At 46.6% G+C, this 18910-nt stretch overlaps 5 protein-coding genes across 5 annotated transcripts; 3 read left to right on the top strand and 2 right to left on the bottom strand.

The window, feature by feature from the left end:
* Positions 1 to 676: 676 nt before the first annotated feature.
* On the top strand, positions 677 to 3264 carry GLAREA_07396 (uncharacterized protein; the record flags this gene model as incomplete). Its single annotated transcript, XM_008082084.1, has 4 exons — positions 677 to 772; positions 923 to 1218; positions 1265 to 2510; positions 2560 to 3264. 4 exons carry the CDS (start codon positions 677 to 679, stop codon positions 3262 to 3264), a joined length of 2343 nt encoding a protein of 780 aa, XP_008080275.1.
* Positions 3265 to 4176: 912 nt separating this feature from the next.
* Positions 4177 to 5340, top strand: GLAREA_07395 (uncharacterized protein; the record flags this gene model as incomplete). The annotated part of the gene is made up of 1 exon (XM_008082083.1): positions 4177 to 5340. The coding sequence occupies one exon, from the start codon at positions 4177 to 4179 to the stop codon at positions 5338 to 5340; it is 1164 nt and encodes a 387-aa protein (XP_008080274.1).
* A 4013-nt stretch (positions 5341 to 9353) lies between these two features.
* GLAREA_07394 (MFS general substrate transporter) lies at positions 9354 to 11018 on the top strand (the record flags this gene model as incomplete). The annotated part of the gene is made up of 4 exons (XM_008082082.1): positions 9354 to 9450; positions 9517 to 9569; positions 9620 to 9932; positions 9985 to 11018. 4 exons carry the CDS (start codon positions 9354 to 9356, stop codon positions 11016 to 11018), a joined length of 1497 nt encoding a protein of 498 aa, XP_008080273.1.
* Positions 11019 to 12506: 1488 nt separating this feature from the next.
* GLAREA_07393 (Zn2/Cys6 DNA-binding protein) lies at positions 12507 to 14235 on the bottom strand (the record flags this gene model as incomplete). The annotated part of the gene is made up of 4 exons (XM_008082081.1): positions 12507 to 12694; positions 12747 to 13491; positions 13541 to 13927; positions 14089 to 14235. The coding sequence occupies 4 exons, from the start codon at positions 14233 to 14235 to the stop codon at positions 12507 to 12509; spliced, it is 1467 nt and encodes a 488-aa protein (XP_008080272.1).
* A 1265-nt stretch (positions 14236 to 15500) lies between these two features.
* On the bottom strand, positions 15501 to 17223 carry GLAREA_07392 (uncharacterized protein; the record flags this gene model as incomplete). Its single annotated transcript, XM_008082080.1, has 2 exons — positions 15501 to 17132; positions 17191 to 17223. The coding sequence occupies 2 exons, from the start codon at positions 17221 to 17223 to the stop codon at positions 15501 to 15503; spliced, it is 1665 nt and encodes a 554-aa protein (XP_008080271.1).
* Between the last annotated feature and the right edge of the window lie 1687 nt (positions 17224 to 18910).

The following is an 18910-nucleotide window of genomic DNA, read 5'->3' as shown; positions in this document are numbered from 1 at the left end:
TGATTGCAGCTCCCGATTTGTAAGTTTCCGTTAGAATGCCGCCAGCTAGTCAACGAGAAGAGGCAGCCATAACCCTTGGCAGTGTACCAGGAGGATTCGTGGTCTTTTCCTCTGGGTCGAACAGAACGTCCCTATGACATGCCTGATGGCTTTTGGCACGTTAGAATTATTCAACAGATAATAGCAAACAGGAATGGAACGAAGCGAATTCTGAGATATAATTGTTCGGAAAGGCAGAACTTTGCGATCAAGAGCTCAACATACAATCCACTACTCATCCAGTCAGCTCGACTCCAGCAATTTTGGAAAAAAATTACCATTCAGAAAATCGACAAACCGTAAGCTTGCAGCGCCAAGATGTGTCGAATGCCCAAGCAAGCAAAGAATTGAAAAGCTTAACAATAAGGTCCTTCAAAGATTAGTTTCACCACGCCATCAAATGACGACATTTAAATTGAAAGCTAGAGTTGAGTATATTGAGTCCGATCGCGCATTCTAGCAAGAGATTACGTCGCGATGTTGTCTGAGAAAGGGTCCCACACGGTTGCAAGGAAAAGGCAGATTACCAGCCCAGCACGTGACTTAAGCTTTGACCAAAAGCCCCGAGGTTAATTCCAGGACGCGACGTCTCTCTAATTTTCTACTTCACATTCTACACATCGAGAACTACGGAAAGATGAACTATACGACACGGGATAAATCTCTGGAAGGAAAGAAAGTTCCGTGGCTCTCCGGATTACCTCCTGAAGTCTGGACCATGATCGCACAGCATGTAAGTGTGACCTCAGCTATTTCTGAACGCGACTTTGGACCACGCTGGAAATCATTTTACACACTACAAAAATGTATACATTTGTGCATTTTGATATCACTCCATCGTTATCACCGCTTTAGAAATGTCTCTACTAATCAGCTTATGTAGATCCACAATCGAAGAACTCAAATAGCTCTTCGTCACGTGTGTCGAACTTTCAACCTTTTGTTCGCCTCTCTTACATCTGAACACTTGACTGTAACATTCGACAAGGCAGTTGTTCCCCCCCTGTTCTATGGAGACATTCCTTCAGCAACTTCACATACAAAACACCTGACAATATATTTGTCTGACGATGAACTTGGCCTTGATGACGACCGTAGTTGGCCGCCCGACGCGACCACCGAGATGGCAAGCTTTGTTACAAGGACCGTCGAGGCAATACCCAGGCTCCAATCCTTCAGGTCAATCCTTCGCTTCTAATGTCTGATATACGCTAAAGGTTGTTAGCTGGTGGGACCAGTCGTATGACGACCGATTCGATTTGACATCTCTAGTTATGCGAGACCCAAAGCTACTCGACGCGTTACACAACCATCCTACGCTAGAAAGGATCTGGGGTAATATGGCAAGTCATTTGCTCAAACACATAGAAGAGCAACATATGCCGACAAGCTGCTTCATGCCACTAGCTGGGTTCAAAAACTTGACTTCCTTAGAGATGTATAACTTTCATGGCCCAGAAGATGAAGTTCTACCCGATCTTGCCAGAACTCTGAGAAGTTGCAGTAAACTTAACGTACTCGGACTGGGCATGTCCTGTGATTCTGATGTTGACTACAATGATAAGATACTCATCTTGTGGGGCGAACTTGGTTTTCTCGAAAGGCTCTGCCTCGAGTATAGCAAGTTGGGCGAAGTAGAAGACAGAACATCATTGATGCCCTTGCGCCTCAAGACACTCCGGCTTGGCACTTTCTTGAGCCCATACAAGCCTAAAGCGTCACCGACTGAGGAAAATTATTTATCAAAGCTTGTCGAATTAGAAGGTCTCCAAAAACTCCACATTTGGAACGGACGATACAAGTATGAGACTGTAGACGTATACGAGCGACCCGCTGAAATTCATTGGCACCTCTTCGACCAATGCCAATCTCTGCAACAATTGCAAATCACACGTCTTGAGGACGATGTCACCGAATGGATAAGTGATAAAGCAGAGGCCCTCGAAGATCTTGTCATCACAGAGCGTTATGTCGGTGGCTGGGAAGGTTATCGAAATGCGAGCCAACTCAACCTTACGAAGTTGACTGGGTTATATATCTCTGATGACACTAACTCCTATTACGTAACTACAGTACCTTCTGAAACCGACTCTGACAGAGACTCCTGGGAGTCTGTCGAGTCAGACTATGGGTACGACCAATTTCAAGCTGATTTTGGCCCCGAGGCAGAGGCTGCATGGATAGAAGAAAACAACAGGGTAACAGAGGAAAATTACGCCGAGGATGATTCGGAATTTTCGGAAGCGACAATTTCTGAATTTCACCCAGAGACGACGTCCGAATCAGGGTCTTCTGACGTTCAATCTGAGAATCATTCAGAGATAATTTCCGAATCTGGCACTGAGCTCAGTGAATCACCTGATTTCATAGAAATCTCGAAACGCTCACATTTCAGTATACTCGACTATCTTCCGGACAAAGGCATTCATCTAGAGAAACTCGGCTTAGCTATCCAATTCGAAACTCAATGGGTAAGTGGACCACTTTTCTTGGTCTCCGCGAGTCATCTAACTTATTTAGATTCAACTTTCAAAACGCCTTCTTCAAATGCGAAACTTGGTCCATATCCGCATCATGGCAAGATATCTTGGACGATTTCCCCCACCATCTGCGTCTTACTGGCCTGGTGTCACTTACTCGAAGGATATCGCTCTGAGATATGCCCGCGATATGCATTCCATCTGTCCATCCTTACAGTATATACAAATCAAGCACTATCTCTGGCAGGTTGTTCCTCATGACTGGTCTTCGTGTCACAAGAAAGGTTGTGCAATCGAACATGACTTTGTCGAGATAGATGCAGATGAATTAGCCCAGGTAGAATTATTTTCGTATGCCATGTTCCCGGAACTATCGGGGCTGCTTGGGCGTGACCATCCAGAAAGAGAGCCAACAGAGACGGATTGGAAGCCTTATTTAGATGAGGATAAATCATTCAAAGGACCTCCCTGGGAATTCGGTAATTCTAACCGAGATAACACCAACGACGAAAATCCTTCTGAAGAAGAGTATTCTGACGATGCAGACTCCGGGGTTGATACTGAACTGCAACAAATGATATGCGTGGGGGAGCCTCCGATGCATGTGATGCCGGATCCCAAACATAGCAAAGGTGGCATGGCTGAATTCGCCACGTATTTAGATGAACAGCCAGATTTGTACCCTAATGATCTGTTAGGTAGACTTTACGCTCTTGATCGAGAGTCAACGACTAGGAGGACTTGAGAGCATAGCTTCCTCTCGTAAGCATTTGCCTAGAGGACATAACAGACGGAGTGAGCTTCAATAGAATACCATTACTGATTTCACATGGTCACAACTTTATCTTAGGAAAAGGCGTTGGACTATACCTCAGCCTCATCGAAGAGCTCTGCGAGAAAATTTGATTTTGATCGGCGGCGAATAAATCGTACAGGAAGCTAAATGAAGCGCTCACGACCTGCAACCCACTCTGGATTTTGGTTGGGTGATGACACCTGACAGGGTTCAACTGCTCTCTACCTCCGCTTCTAATCACAACACCACCTTTCACAGCAATTCCTATTCGTGTCCCAATGGCCCAGATCATTCCACGAACCCGCGATGAGGAGTGTAGTACCCAGGACGCTCACACTCTTCATGATGTGACTGATGCGCAACCAAGACTCTGTCCTTGTTGCTCATCTTTGTTCTTGAACATTGACAACTGCAGAAGCTTGATCGAAAAAGGCCGAGCATATCGTATCGATCATTACACAATAGGGGAGATCCGGGAAAGCGCTAGTTGGGGATGCGCGTTGTGTTCTATTTTATCCCATGAAATGCGTGGAGAATCCTCACATGAAACCGATCGCATCGACTCGTTTTTCGAGATTCGCTCGGGAGACGACATCGGGTTGAGAAGCGAAATCAAATGGGTAGTAAATGATGAATATCGATGGACGCAGACTAGTTTTTATTATTTTGTATGTCCTGGTAAGTCCACTGGTTTGGATGTATTCTTACTCCGTCGATAATATCGCAGCAGGAAATCCGATGTCTACCGTGATACCCAGTCGACCAGCTTTTAGCTCAGTCATAAACGACAGGGCGATAGAACGTATTGAGAAAGCATTTCAACTGTGCCTCACTCAACATGAATGCTGTCCGCGGGGCAAAATGAATGTTCTACCCTTACGGGTAATCGACGTCGAGACGATGTGCCTACGTCAGACAGGGAATGAAGAGAATAGTTACGCAGCGCTGAGCTATTGCTGGGGAGGCGATCAATTATTCAAAACAACTCGAGCCAACATTTCATCTCGGATAGGTGGTGCTAGACTCGACGGTCTTCCACGGACCTTACTCGACGCTGTGCAGGTGTGTAAACAGCTCCAGATCCGGTATTTGTGGGTTGATGCACTTTGTATCATTCAAGATGACGAAACCGACAAAGCACGCGAGATTGCTAAAATGCGAATGACATTCAACCGCGCAACGTTAGTGATTGCTGCTTCAAGGGCCAGGGACGCAAATGCCGGGTTTCTTGAAGACGCCAACATACCATCCGACGGAGTAGTCATGCTGCCAGCTAAATTTTCAGAAACTTGCAGAGGCGAAGTTGGAATTGTTAAAGTTCCTCTGGAATCTTCTGGCCACGAACCGCTGAATCAGCGAGGCTGGGCTTATCAGGAAATTAGTCTTGCACGTCGGGCGCTGATTTACACGGATCAAGGCATGGTTTGGCAATGCTCCGCTGTATTCGATCGGTTGGCTTATGACGGTATGCGAATTCGATCACATCCAAGCCATGATTTGGTCGTCGCCACGCAAGAGTTTGAACCTGGCCCTGTTCAACGAGACATTTGGGACCAGCTTGTTAGGATATACACTCTCCGAAATCTTACATTTCCCGATGACAGACTAGAAGCTCTTGCTGGTATTGCGGCAATGGCAGCATCCATGTGGAATAATAGGTACTTTGCTGGTCTTTGGGAGCAGGATATGCAAAGCCAACTGGGATGGAGGGTGGACAATACAGCTTTAGCAAATCGCAACTGGAAAGCTCTTGAAGCTCCGAGCTGGTCTTGGGCATCAGTAGATGGGTCCGTGTGTGATGTCGTGCGGTCGTTTTACGCGGAGACACCCAGGGAAGCTCGTGTCATTTCCTGCGAAGTCAAACTTGCTTCTCGGGATAACCCTTTTGGTAGGGTTGTGTCCGGGCGTCTAACAATTGAAGGGTATACAGTCGAGGCAAGATATGCTAAGCAATCGTGGCTAGAGAATACTCGCATGGACTTTGATGGACGTCCTCTAAATGTCGAAGATTTAGACGATACATGATGTCTGATACTAGGCTGTGCGCCATCTAATCAAGATCTCTCCCCACACGGAGTCTTCCCATGGCATGGTATAATCTTGAAAAGCCTCTCTAATGGGAGTTTTAAGCGGTTGGGCCATTTCAGTCAAGACCTAAGTCGCGGTTTATGGTTGGAGCCGGAGGTCAACTTTCATGAGCTCTACCGTGACTTAGAGGAAAGGAACGCGCTCGGTCCAGACGCGAGCTTTCCTGCTGAGGGGTCTAGGCAGACGATTGTGATTGTATGAGTCGCCATGAAGGCCAGTTAATCAACCTGTAGTTCGGCGTCGAGCGGGCGTAGTTGGAAATCTCCAAAAAATAGTGTTGAACTGGCTACACCTTGACTGATGGTCGGGTGATGATTTTCACTCCAGGGGAATTTAAGACCTCTTAACTACCCGCAGACATCAAGATTCGAACAGTCACGGTCTGGGATGCTGAACGAAAGTTAATTTCCATTGCTCGAGCCAGAGGTATCTGTTCCGAACTATATCTGACAGAGGTATAATCCACCATCTATCCACGCAACTTCAACAACAATCTTTTGCTAGACCTCATATATCGAATGACTATAGATTGCACTCATCTATCACCTCTTTTAGCATGAAGCTTCGATGGACGAGAGTTACAATCCGAGTTTGTATATGTTTGTTCCATAAAGAAAACTGACTTCATGTTTCGTGCTCCGCGCCTTTTATGACGAATTCAATCTCTCCTTTAAGCATGGAGAGTTGATTCCGCCATATTGCTACCAATGCATATGCGAGGCTTGATCTATCTGACGTTTGCATCTCCTAAACTATTACCTCTAGCACGATACCTCTCCAACAAAGAAACATTCTGTAGACATTAAAGTCCTGATACTTCAAGGAGATGAAGCGGATTTGTCCTGAAATAGAAACAATTCAGACAATGCTCTGAACGCTCTCGCTGTTGCTGTTGGAAGGTTGTTTGGAGGAAAGACTAATCGATCGAAGACTCTCGTCCTTGTATGCGGCATCTTCCTCAGCCGAACCCTGGAATGTAAGCATTAATTATTGATGAAAAGAAACTATTTATTTTTGAAAGGGTAGTCATTTACTCGGTATCATGGCAGCCGTGAATGGAAGCTGGCCCGTCCATGGATGGGTTGCAATCCATACTCCCAAAAGAAAATGGAGACTAAGCTCGTATGCCGTTGGGACACGGATCACTACCATAGAGTATCAAAACTCCTCAGAAATCTATCGAACACTTTATTGTTTCACAAAACAAATAAGGTGAGTATTTGCGCGTCTACCAAAAAGCTAAGCGAGCCTCCAACTCCCCCCCCCCCCCCCCCCCCCAAAAACGTTATATATAATCTAGATTTGTATTGCGCATTTCCCCAATTTCCCACATTTTAAATGGCCGCGCCCCCTGGGGATCCAGTGTCTAACTAGGCTATACCTCTTGAACGATACCAGCGCTCCAGTTAAGTAGCATTGGCAAGGCGTTGAACGTTTCTCACTTGCCTTCCAATAGTTTCAGACAAGGGGACTGGATTTTTGTATTTTGTGGTTTATATAGGGAGATGGTAAATGATTGGATATGAATGTTCGGGGGTGGATGGGGGTGGGTCTGGGGGTGTTAATTCACTCTGGGTGCTGGAGAGTCTTGTCGTTACCTTAGCGAAAAGTACATTCACCGAGATTTTCTTTGAGGCAAACTTCTTGTGCGAAAGCACGTTTTCCCGCCATACATGACCCAATAGACGGTATCAATACAACTTCCATTCCTCAGTGATATTCCGCTCCTACTTCTCCGCCTACTACTGAATTTCAAACTACATTTCCGAGGATTACTACTCATCACGCACTGAACTAACCCGTAGTAAAATCGCATTGATTTTCCACAAAGTAGGTTCTTCTTCTATCTGCGTTCTAGTATGAAAGAGACATGATACCAAAGGGTATTTGAGGTAAGCTAAAAACCATATCAATGACTGTAGGGGTGATCTACATACTGGTTGAATACCTATGTATTGCTGCTTGATGAGTTAATCGCCCAAGAAAGAAACCTCAATGTATTAAATGAAGACCGAATCATTGGAGGAAGTCACGCAAGAACACTTGAAATGCGTGTCTGTGGTTTACGAAAAGCGCAATATATGAGAACTTCAAGGACCAGGACTTGAGTGTGTTTCCGATATATGTGAATACGTCCCATTGATGACAGCTATATCAAATGCAGAACAGTGGCGTGAATAATTGATCGTGGATGTTTAATTCATACATAAGATATGTAAGTAAGCCAGAAAAAGGTGTCTTCGATGATGACTGGTTCTAGAAGGAGAGACATTTCTATATACAGTATAAATGTGTTCGAAAATATGTTGTTTAATGAGGTTTTGGAGCATCTCAAGCTACATGAACAAGATTGTCGGAGGTAGACTGCTTCCGTACTGCCCTGAGCTGCGCACATTGGGAAAAGTTTTGAAGTTACGGAGGTCAAGAATGCGGAAACTGCAGAGAGAGTAGAAGTCGTTGCTCATAACTCATATCATCACGACGTTGACGGTCTGGGTAAGGCTACGATGAATTTGGATTTTTGATGTGCTGAATAAGGAATGAAGTCTTCTGGTGTAAAATGACGTGTGAGATTTTGGTACATAGAGACAAGGCAATCTATATACACTTGCTGGAATCGACATTGAATTCCAGGAATCCTCGAGATTGTAATATGAATAAGTAATTTATCTCTTACTCTACTAAAGCTCTATCATACCTCCACTAGTTTCAACTAACAACTCATCTACAATCATATCACCCACCACTACATACAGAAAGCATAAAACCAAAGCCCCAACATCTCAACCCCAAATAAACAATTCATACCCACTCCCTCAACCACCCCCAAGACCCCTCCACCCCTCGTACAACCCCGTCGCCTGTCCCACCGCCAAGTCGATCACCACCCTCTCCATCCAAGATCATCGGATCGTGGCTTTCGCACCCAGCATACACGAGTTCCAACTCCTCAGCTCCATCCCGTGCAGTCTCTTATTCGTATTCCATGCGCTTCTCTGTAATGGTCCAAACGCACTGATCTGCAGCGGGGAGCTCCCGGAGCGCTAGGGAACAACAAAGTACCTCGAGAGGTGCGACGTGCGACCGACATGTGTTGTGACGTGGAGTGTAGATTTCCGCTGGAATTCTGTGGTGTGATTTGAGCGTGTTTGCCTTTGGGGAGAAGGAAAGTGTGGTGTTTTGGAAAGTCTTTTAGATAACTTGAGATTTGGAAGTAGGCAGTAAGATGGTCTTCCAAATAGGTACTGAAGTGCATGAGATTGATCATGACAATCAAAAGAAATAGAAAGATATACAACGAGCCTTCTCCCATAAGTCCTACATCGAACCACCCGCCCGCATAATCTCACCTCCTCCTCAAACGCCGTACCACATTTCCCTGCAACAGAAGCAGCGCGCCTCACACTTCCCTCGAGCTGCCCGTCACACCATCTCTCATCTCGGGTACCACGCTCGCAAGTCCCTCATAGCCGTTGCGCGCACCGTGCCTACCCAGATCTCCTCATCCATGACGCCTACGAGATCCCCCCAATCTGTGTGACATGACACGTCTGGTTCCGAGGGAGACTGCTTCATGCATGCGCTGGTACCCTTCAGTGGTGGTGATTGAATGAGGATGCGGGCGTAGAGTGATGTGATATGGTATATATGAAGGGGAAAAGATAGAGTGGATTTTGGAAAGGGTGTTTGTTTGTTTGCTTAGTGTTGATATTTTGATTTTCATGTTTCTAGTACTAAATCATAAGCGAGGTCCCAAGTTAATTTGAAAAGAACCAACATCGTTCCTTCCTCGATCTAATCAAGCACGGTAAACTCCCGAGGATAGTTTTCTGCTAACCTCCGCACTTCAATCTCGTTCGAATCCAATTCCTCTCACCTCACCTCAGACCTTCGTTTCTCCAGACTTGCAATTCTTGGTGCAATTCGATCTACAGTACCCTATCCTCGTCATGGGTGAAGATGAGCACAACAAAGATGATGATGATGCGCCGGAACTCGAGTTTGATAGTGGGCGAGGATTTCCGGCAAAGCAGCTCTTTTACCTAGGTACCAGACGTTCAATCCAACACAAACCCGCCACAATGTATGGAAACCTGATGCTAACATTTACAGCACTATGTCGGATCGCGGAACCCGTTGCGCTCACCCTCGTCTACCCATTCTCAGTAAGCTCCCCCTCTGTCCATAGTCATCAAAATACTGACCAACCCTCCAGTACGATATGATGAAGTTTTTCGGCGGAACAGTGGCTCAAAGCGCAGCCTTATACGCCGGAATATTCCTCGGATCGTTTTCTCTGGCAGAAGCTCTGACTGCCTTCCTCTGGGGCGCATTGAGCGACAAGATTGGAAGAAAACCAGTATTGCTTCTCGGATGCGCTGGAACTGCTCTTTCCATGCTGGTGATTGGATTCTCGACGAACATCTATGTGGCGATAATCGGGAGAGCTTTTGGTGGTGGACTCAATGGGAACATAGGGATTGTGCAGACAATGGTTGGCGAGCTTGTGACAAATCCAAAACATGAACGTTGGTGAATGTGATGATGATACTCGGGATTGAAGGCTGACTTGCGTTCTAGCTCGAGCGTATACCATCATGCCGATATTCTACACAATCGGCTGCACGATAGGGCCAGCAATCGGAGGATATCTCGGGAAGCCCGAAGAATCATTTCCAAACTCCTTAGGCAAAATCCAGCTGTTCAAGACATACCCATATCTACTTCCAAATCTTGCTTGCGTCGTCATGCTACTTTTGACATTCACAATAGCAGCCACACTTCTTGAAGAAACTCATCCTGAGATACTCGCGCACCGAAAGCGACGTACTTTGATGGAAATCGACGTTCCACAAACTACCGCCGAGACACCTCTTCTCGCAGTGGCCATCATGGACGGCACAGCGGAGCAACCGGGATATGGCACGGATAGCAGTTCCTCCAGTACCTTCGAAGACACAAGATTCTCGCCGAAACTCAGTGCAAGAATTTGGAATCCTATAATTGCACTGTGCATACTTACTAGTCACACTCTCAACTACATCCAGCTGATCCCAATCTTTCTCCAGCGACCAGCAGATACCGAGGTACCTACTAAACACTATTGGGGCGGCGTTGGTGGGCTAGGTCTTCCGCTATACAAGTCCGGCGAGATCATGGCTATTGGAGGACTCATCAGCATGGCGGTTCAACTCCTGCTGTTCCCAGAGTGTACGAAGGTTTTTGGTTTGATAAAACCATTTGCATTCATCACCTTCCTTCACCCATTCGTATACTTCGTGGCTCCATACATTGCATTTATCCCCGAAGGAACATGGCGAGAAGTCGGACTATTCTCCTGGCTCATAGTCCGCACAATCTTCAGCGTCTTCACATACCCAATTCTGCTCATCTTCATCAAGAATGCAGCACCTAGCAGCTCCGTGCTCGGTCGAGTCAATGGTATCGTAGCAAGTACCGGAGCGGCGTTTAGGACTGTTTCTCCACCACTTGCCGGATACCTTCAAACGATTGGAGAGCGGAATCATTTTACTGTGCTTGCATGGTGGGGTACTGGTATGATTGCTGTGGCTGGAAGTTTGCAGTGTTGGTCGATTGTGAAGCAGTTTCGGTGATGACGGGGAAGTTTGGTGGGTATCTGTTGAGGAATTGTGTTATGATGTTTTGTGGATATGGTTCTGGACATTTCTGGCGAAGGAGAATGGCGATTGGTGGTGGGAGATAGAAACTTGATGGGGAGGAGTTGATTATAAGGTTCGATGGGAATGGTGTCGTGGCGGTCGAAGTGAGGCAGTGATGATCTGAATATTGTACCGAGTAATTGAAATTAAAAACGAGTAGATGATTTAACATGCTGAATGTGAAATCTTTGAAGTATATCTGGAGCCAGCTCTGACATGTTATTTTATAAGGTCGAGTAACGGAACATGCTATATTTCCAGATCACCCCGTCTGTAAATGTGTTAGCAGGATTTGTGGTACCCCCAGTACGTCAAGACACGCTTCTACACACCATTACAAATAAGCAAGCTTTCCCAACTCCCCCCAAAAAAGAAATAGTTATCGTACTTGAGATAGATGATGGGTGTGGAACTGTTAGCTACACTTGTACCTACCTAGTCTACCAATGCATTGCCAGCCCAACGGGGCACGGTCATCAGAAGACGGGATTTCCTAGCTCCTACCTTGCCTTTCTAAAAGAGATGTATATTATGGTGAAAAGAGATGATACAGTACTTACCTATCACATCGAGGCCGTAAAGACAGCCTTATCAGGTCCTCGAAACATATCTTCGTCATACTTTAGCACCGGAAGAATGGATTCTATCAGTTTTGGTGGTAGGCGTGTCGATATCGAGGGGATCTTCTCTTGAGAATTCTTTTGCCACACGCGAATAGTAGGCAGGGCGGAATGAGTGACAGCAACCCTTTCGGGTTGGGCGTATATGGCGGGGAGCCAGATAACAAGCCGTACCTGTCACCGTCGTAGGGATGAAGACATAGTTTTGCTGCTCTGATTTTGTGGAGGCGTAGCTCGGTCCGGAGGGGAGGTTGAAAGGAACGGACACTCGAGGTTTGTTCGTGGAGTTGCCAATCTCAATTCGACGGTTTTGTGTAGCTGCAATTCCAACTCTTAATTCGAGTCAGTTGAACAACTGTCTCACCTCCTGACATTTGATTTCACACAATAGCCAGCCGGGCTTCAATGAAAAATGTGTATATTATATATAAATGCTATCGACCGACCCGGACCCTGAATTACAAAGAAAAGAAAAACGTGTTTCCCACCGTCTCCCAGATAAATAGCATATATACAACCGCGTTTCCACCACGTACAAATAAATATCCTAAAGGTAGCGAGTAAATGTCAAAAATAAATAGAAAATGCATGTCGTATGGTAAATCTTCAACGTAGATACCATACCTCCTCAACAGCGTTACGGTACTTTTCGGATATAATGAATATCGAGCAGTAATCGCAGGTAAAATGCCAATTAGACGATTAGCTCCCTTTATCCATCCCAGAAGTCTGGACCCAAAAAGCACCGCACCGCCACATCAGAAATACCAAAATCCTCCCCCTTTTCCTCCTCAATTTTGTGTTATTCGACCCAAGTCTCAAAGCCCCTGCCGAATCCGACTTCATGGAAATCCATGCCCACTCTTAGCGGAGAAACAAGTGGTGCCTGGTGAAGTGAAGATTTGCTTTTGAATGACATGGCCATTTTTTTGGGCCAGGCCATGCAAACGTCCCATTCGGGTCCGAGGTAGCGGGCAATGGTGTTGACCACTGAAGACCGTTAGCACTTGCATTGAGGAGAAGAGGGTAGGGAAGAGCTTACTGAATCCAGGTTTCTCCTGCCACCACCACCACGTGTTAGTCATCCTACACATGACCGTACCAATCGCAGCGTAGAAATGAGCAAGCAGAACGAGAGCCATAGGATCAAATGCCTGAACCAGTAAATCAAGTTCAATCGGGACATTAGCTTGCCATCTCTTGAATCCAACCAACAATTCCTCGAATGCCTCGTCGACGAGTCCTGGTTTCGTGCATGCTACGAGATACGGTGCTAAAGACATCATCCGGTTGCGGTAGATCTCGCGGCTGTTCTCGATGCGCAGGAGATGCGAGTACGCGGGGATGTCATCTAGGAAGTTTACGAGCACGCTGGCTGGACCCATGACAGGATAAGTTTCCTCCATCCAATATGGGAAATGCACCGGTCTGGCGACCAGACTTCTGAAAAGAGTGATTTTCATGCGTACGTCCGGCCCGGAGGTGATGACCGAGCAGATACCTCGGAGGTATTTGAAGGATGTGTCTTCAACTGGAATAACGGCGAAAGGATCAAAATCCATGACCGAGCACATGTAGAAGTAGAGAATGAAAGAGGTCGAGACTACGGCCTCAGGATTTTGAGGATTAAGTGCTTCGAGGGATGGATGGTAGGTTGAGAGGGCTTTTTGGAGGTGGTGTGTCTCGAGTTGATCGTAGTCATGAGGGGAAGACATTGATTCGACGGTAGGACATTTACGAATATGACGAGCGGAGAGGGCTAGGATTGCGTGGAAGAGGAAGTCGTGCTGAATGTATGTTAGGAAAAGAGTTAGAAAATAATTTGACCGAGCATACCTGAAAAGCCAGCTGCAAAACCTCACCCCAAAGACTCGCAGCACCCACCAACGATCCCATCGTAGAAGATTCAAAATGTATCAACAGCAACGCATCCGGGGTATCGAATCTCCCGCAATCCTCCTGGGACATGTAGTTGATCTGGGGTGGAATGTTGATCGCCGGCGGTGAGGCAGAGCTGTTGATATCCCAAATACTCTCGAAGGCATCGGGACTACTGCTATGGCCCTTGATTTCCACTACCTTCTCCGACTCCTCTGCTTTCGCGAGTTTCGAGAGGGAGAAACTGGTGACATTATTCTTCCAGCGAGGGACGCCGCTCGTGGCGTAGACGCATTTGTGGAGTTGGCTTTTGCATCGTGTGCAAGTTGGCCGTAACTCATCGCACTAAACAAATCAGCAACCATCCAACAATCCGATATCCACACCAAAAATGCATCTCTAACTTCCTCTCCAAGTATCAATCGTGATATCAATCCACCCGAGTACAACAACCACGACCGGCAACCGCACCTCGGCAACCACCAACCATCGCGAAAACAACGCACCTTGATCCGTCTCTTCTTGCACACCAGACAGCCACCCCTCGACTTCCCATTCGACTTCCTCGTCCTCAACGGCGCGCCGGAATTCTTCCTCGCATTCGAGCCCCTATCCTGTTGGTTTTGCTGTTGGTCCGTCGCACGAGAAGCCATGCTTATTCGCACACCCTCCTGGCCTTTCGTATGCCTTTCCCCGCACACAACCAACCCGTGTAACTCGCCCTTACGTATCTCCAACGAACAAACAAACAACAAAAGCGAACGAGCGAGGAGAAGAAAAGATAGTCAGCGTTGCAACGGGTTTTAGGTCAGATTAAACCATGTATCTGGGACTGCGCAAGAAGTCGTTGATGGGGGGTGGTTGGGGTGAGGATAGGATCAGAGAGAGAGGATCTGTCTGCGTCGAGTCGAAAGAGAGAGGGTCGGTGTGGAGTTTTCTGCGCCGCCCCTGTGTCATTAGGTCGCCTTAGGTGTCAATCACTTGCCAATTGGGGTCGGGCCCGAGGTTCTCGCCATGCGCTACGAGGCACTGGTCTTTCAGCCGATACGGAACATTTCAACGCAAAAGCGACGGAATCGAAGGGGGAAACGGTGTTTCTGGAATGCGCGAGGGACGGTAGTAGGATGCGCGATGCTTCTTGACTAGAGAAGTAGAATTCCCGTCGTGTGCGATGACTCGCTAAGGATTGGGTATTCCCGTCCTCGTACACCCACCAGTTCCCGTAACGTAGCATTTTCGACCAAACGAGTACTTAAGTACGCACCGACAGACTCCCGTCGACTTTCCAACATTTAGTCCGGTTGCATCTTCCCGGTATCCATCACGTCGGATCGTCTCCACGTGAGCTATACGTTCCTGGCAATTGTTTGAGGCCTTCCAACGCCGAGTTTTCTCCAACAACATTCTCTCAGTTAGGTACGGTACATAGGAAGGCATGGTAATTCGAGGCGAGTATATTTCATGTCCGTCTGACGGGAAATAATACATTGTCAATTCACATCTCAAAAAACAAAAGGTTAGAAAATTTTCGTAATCCAACAGTTCTGAGGAGTCTGGCCCAGACCTTGAGTTTTCCCGCCATCTCGGACTCGGACTCGTGTCTGAAAACGCTCCGAACAAGTCGCCGGTCTGGTCTGGTGTAATTGCGTCTAGATTTTGCATTTCCATTGCGCAAAGCTCGCTTACGATATTTTACGGATACAGTATGTATTTTGGCTTGCGTGCCTGAGAATCACACATCCGTGCGACGCTTATTTGACCAACCAAACAGCTTTAATTGACGCATTTTAATACTCTTATTAAATGAACAAGCGTGTGCACGGATGTGTGATTATCACAGTAGCTGAGGGGATAATATCTGAATATCACACCTAGGTGGGTCATTTAAATAATTTGGCTAAGCACTACAGTATGCTTATTATGCATCTAAACATTGACAGTCTCTAACATCCCCACCCAAGCCTTTTCCACTAAGTAAACTAGGACATCGAACAGCAACTCTACTATCAGTAGCACACTGCATCAATAACCCCCATAACCTCTCCAACGTGAATCCAAAATCCGGATTCTCTGGCAATTGCGTATACCCCACACTATCTCGGCCACGGCGCCATCCCTCATCTGTCGTCACAGCCAGAAACAACTCCTCATACATCGCCTTGCTAATCCCCCTTATCCGCTTCGCACTGGCGACGAACTGCCCTTTATACGACAACAAAACACGCATATTCGAATCACAACTTCTATTGTAGATCTGTTGATAAAGAGCTGGAATCACGTTCTCCTCGTCCTCCCAACCCCAGCGATCTTGACAATCTAAGCAGCTACAAGTTATACCCGCAAATCCCAAACTCAACATTCCCGTCTCCGGCACCAGATAATCGTTAATCCTAGGAACCAACTCCCGCATGTTATGCGCGTGGGCTTGGATAAACATCGTCTTTTCAGCGAGGTTGTCCCAGTTCGTGATGATGTGGTGTAAATACGTTCCGCCCTCGCGGCCGACGTTGTCTAAGAGTTTGACGATATCTGCGCCTGTGGTGTCTTTCAGTGCCGTGATATTCGCGGCTGGGTCTTTGGTGTAAAGTATCACGTTCGGGGTCATGTGTCGGAGGTATGCTGTTTCCTTAAGCGAGTCGAGCATGCTTTTGATCAGTTCTGGGTCTTCGAGATATGCGCTGACGACTATATCGAATGTCGACGAGGAGTTGTAGGCTGAAGGCAAGAAAGGAAAGGCCGGGGAAGAGGTTGAGGTAAGAGAGTTGGACTCGAGCACATATAACGCAAGACCTAGTGCAGCAAATATAAACCCGATGATAGTAATGGAGAAAACCTTGCGTGGTGTCCGGCTTACGGATGTATTGCGAAATATTCGGTAAACTTGCTGTCCAAGATCCGTAGATCTGAAAACGGAAGCGTAGGCTTCATTACCTACTAAGACGCAAAAGCTGGCAAGCAGATATATCATGATCTGGATCTTCGAAACAACCGTCGCCGGCTGTGAAGGAAACGCTGCTACCAACACAAGAACGCTAGAAGCAAACGAAGTCAAGTATCCAGCACCAGCTCCTACCTTATTAGAAGATTCTAACCTGTCATCTCCCAATGAAATCGGAGAATACACCATCAAAGACGTGCCCGTAAACACAGTACCCACGAGCGAAACGACGTTGAAAACCACCAACCCCAGCGTTGGGTACGGCACACGCAACGTCGCAGGCTGCTCGAATAAATACGCTGTAGCGGAGCTGAAAATCAGTCCAAAGATAAGCGTCATGACGATGAATCCGTGCGTTCGCTGAGCCCTCGTCTCGACTCCAAATTCGCGCCGTGAGTCGATGATAAGTAGTGCGCGCACGCCGCCGAGAGTAAGGAGACTGGTGATACACCATATGATGCCTGGTACCATGAGCCGGTATTCGTTGTATAGAAGTATACTGGATGCTGAAAGTGCGCCTAGTGCCCACCATGGTGGCGAGGATTGTTGGGGTTGTTGTTGTGCTTGTCGAGAGATGAATAGAACGAGGGATTCCGCGGTAGAAATGATGGGCTGGGAAGAAGGTTAGTGATTTTACACGGAGGGTTTTAATGTGGTGTTAACGACTTACGAAAAGCATCACCAAAACTGGGAGACCGGGCATGTGTTAGAGGCCTTGGAATAGCATTGGTAATGAGACTGCTGCCAACATAGATATTGGTACCATGCCTTTCCAAGACCGGTTCGGTAGTAGTCGTAGCCAGTTTTGTCGGTGCAGTCTCCACCATGATAACTTCTCGCGATCGGTATTTGAAGATTGCGTGTTTTTGAGCAGGGTAATCGCATAGGACAGCAGGATGATCCCGAAAGTTCGAAAGCCTATTGTGGCAGCTGTCTGTGTGTTAGGATTTAGTAGTGGGGATATGTAGGAGGCTTGACATGCGGTAATCTGTTATATTTCAGTTTCTAAACATCCAGTTGGGTGAGGGATAGTTCTTACGGTAACTATGGTTGACCAGAAGGCTTTTGGTAGAGTACAGTGCTGTTGCAGAGCAAACCATCCAGTAGCTATCCAAAACTAACAGTCAACTAACAGTCAACTAACAATCGATGTAGCATGTTAAGTTAAAAAATAGGACCTCATTTTTACAGCGACCTAACACCATACCAATCCCTCAGCACATTTTCTCTTTCCAAGACTATCTCCAAGCTCGACGCCTCCGAATCCTCGCTATCAACACCCACCCCCCTCAAATTCCTCAATACTATATAGCCATACCTCTCGCCCTCAGCCATGGCTATCATCCCACTAAAACCCAGGAATTGACGTGCTGAGAAGTTGGGTTACGGATGTGGAATCTAGCTCCATTTTGGCGGTGGACTGCTTAAATCGAAATGCCGAGTTATTGTCCTGTGAGTTTCCGAACTTTTATGGTCGATCTGCTTGTACCCGGGATAGATGGCGAGGTGCAGTGGGTTCGCCTAAGGGGAAAGTGTGTAACTCATCTTAAATGGCATGAAGCTCGCGTACAGCGTCCAAAATGTAGTAGCGTTGCCTAATTTGGGTTCCATTATTTTGTGCTTGATGTAAATGGGGAACTTTGTGTCTCTATTAAGCGTTTGAGATGATGTAATTTGAATAGTATATCGCAAATGTCTAATTGTTTAGTGATTCCCATGTTGAGGCGTTAAAAAGTTTGGACAAAACCTAACTCATCTTGGTAGATATCGAATAAGCTAAATATTAAATACTGATATTATTTTGTAGTAAAAGAAACACTCATATGTGTTGATAATACAAAGACCAAATAACAACTAGCCTCAAAACAAGGAACTGTTTTCTCCACCCTCCCATTGGTCCACCATCCTTGCCAAATCGGTGTCAAATTGTTGGAGCCAGCTGCGACGACAACGCCATTACACCCGTGATCTCAACCATCTTTTTCAAAACAACACGATTCAGTTCGTAAAACCAATAGTGATAATGTCCAATATAATCTCGCTTCTGCGCCAGTACGGAATACTCAAGCGGATGGCCAACTTTCTCAGCGCGATTGATCTCTTCCATCTCGCACTAACGCACTCAGAACTCCACACACTAATCCTGAAATCAAAGGAAATCTTTCATCGCTTAAAGGCAGTGGCATTATGCGACGGCCGCGGTCTTCTCGCGCGCCAAGATTTTCAAGGCGTGTACGAGGTAGATGCTGATCATTGCATCTGGGGCACGGGCAGAAAATCACATTTCGATGAGGAGGTTGAGGTGCGGGTTTGGAATCTGAGATGTGATGAGGCGAATGGACTGCCTTGTATCAAATGCAAAGTCAATGTTTGTGAGGTCCGCGATCCAC

Source organism: Glarea lozoyensis (assembly GCF_000409485.1).
Source record: "Glarea lozoyensis ATCC 20868 chromosome Unknown GLAREA16, whole genome shotgun sequence".
In the NCBI taxonomy this organism is placed as follows: domain Eukaryota; kingdom Fungi; phylum Ascomycota; class Leotiomycetes; order Helotiales; family Helotiaceae; genus Glarea; species Glarea lozoyensis.
This window is presented reverse-complemented; position numbering and strand designations above follow the sequence as displayed.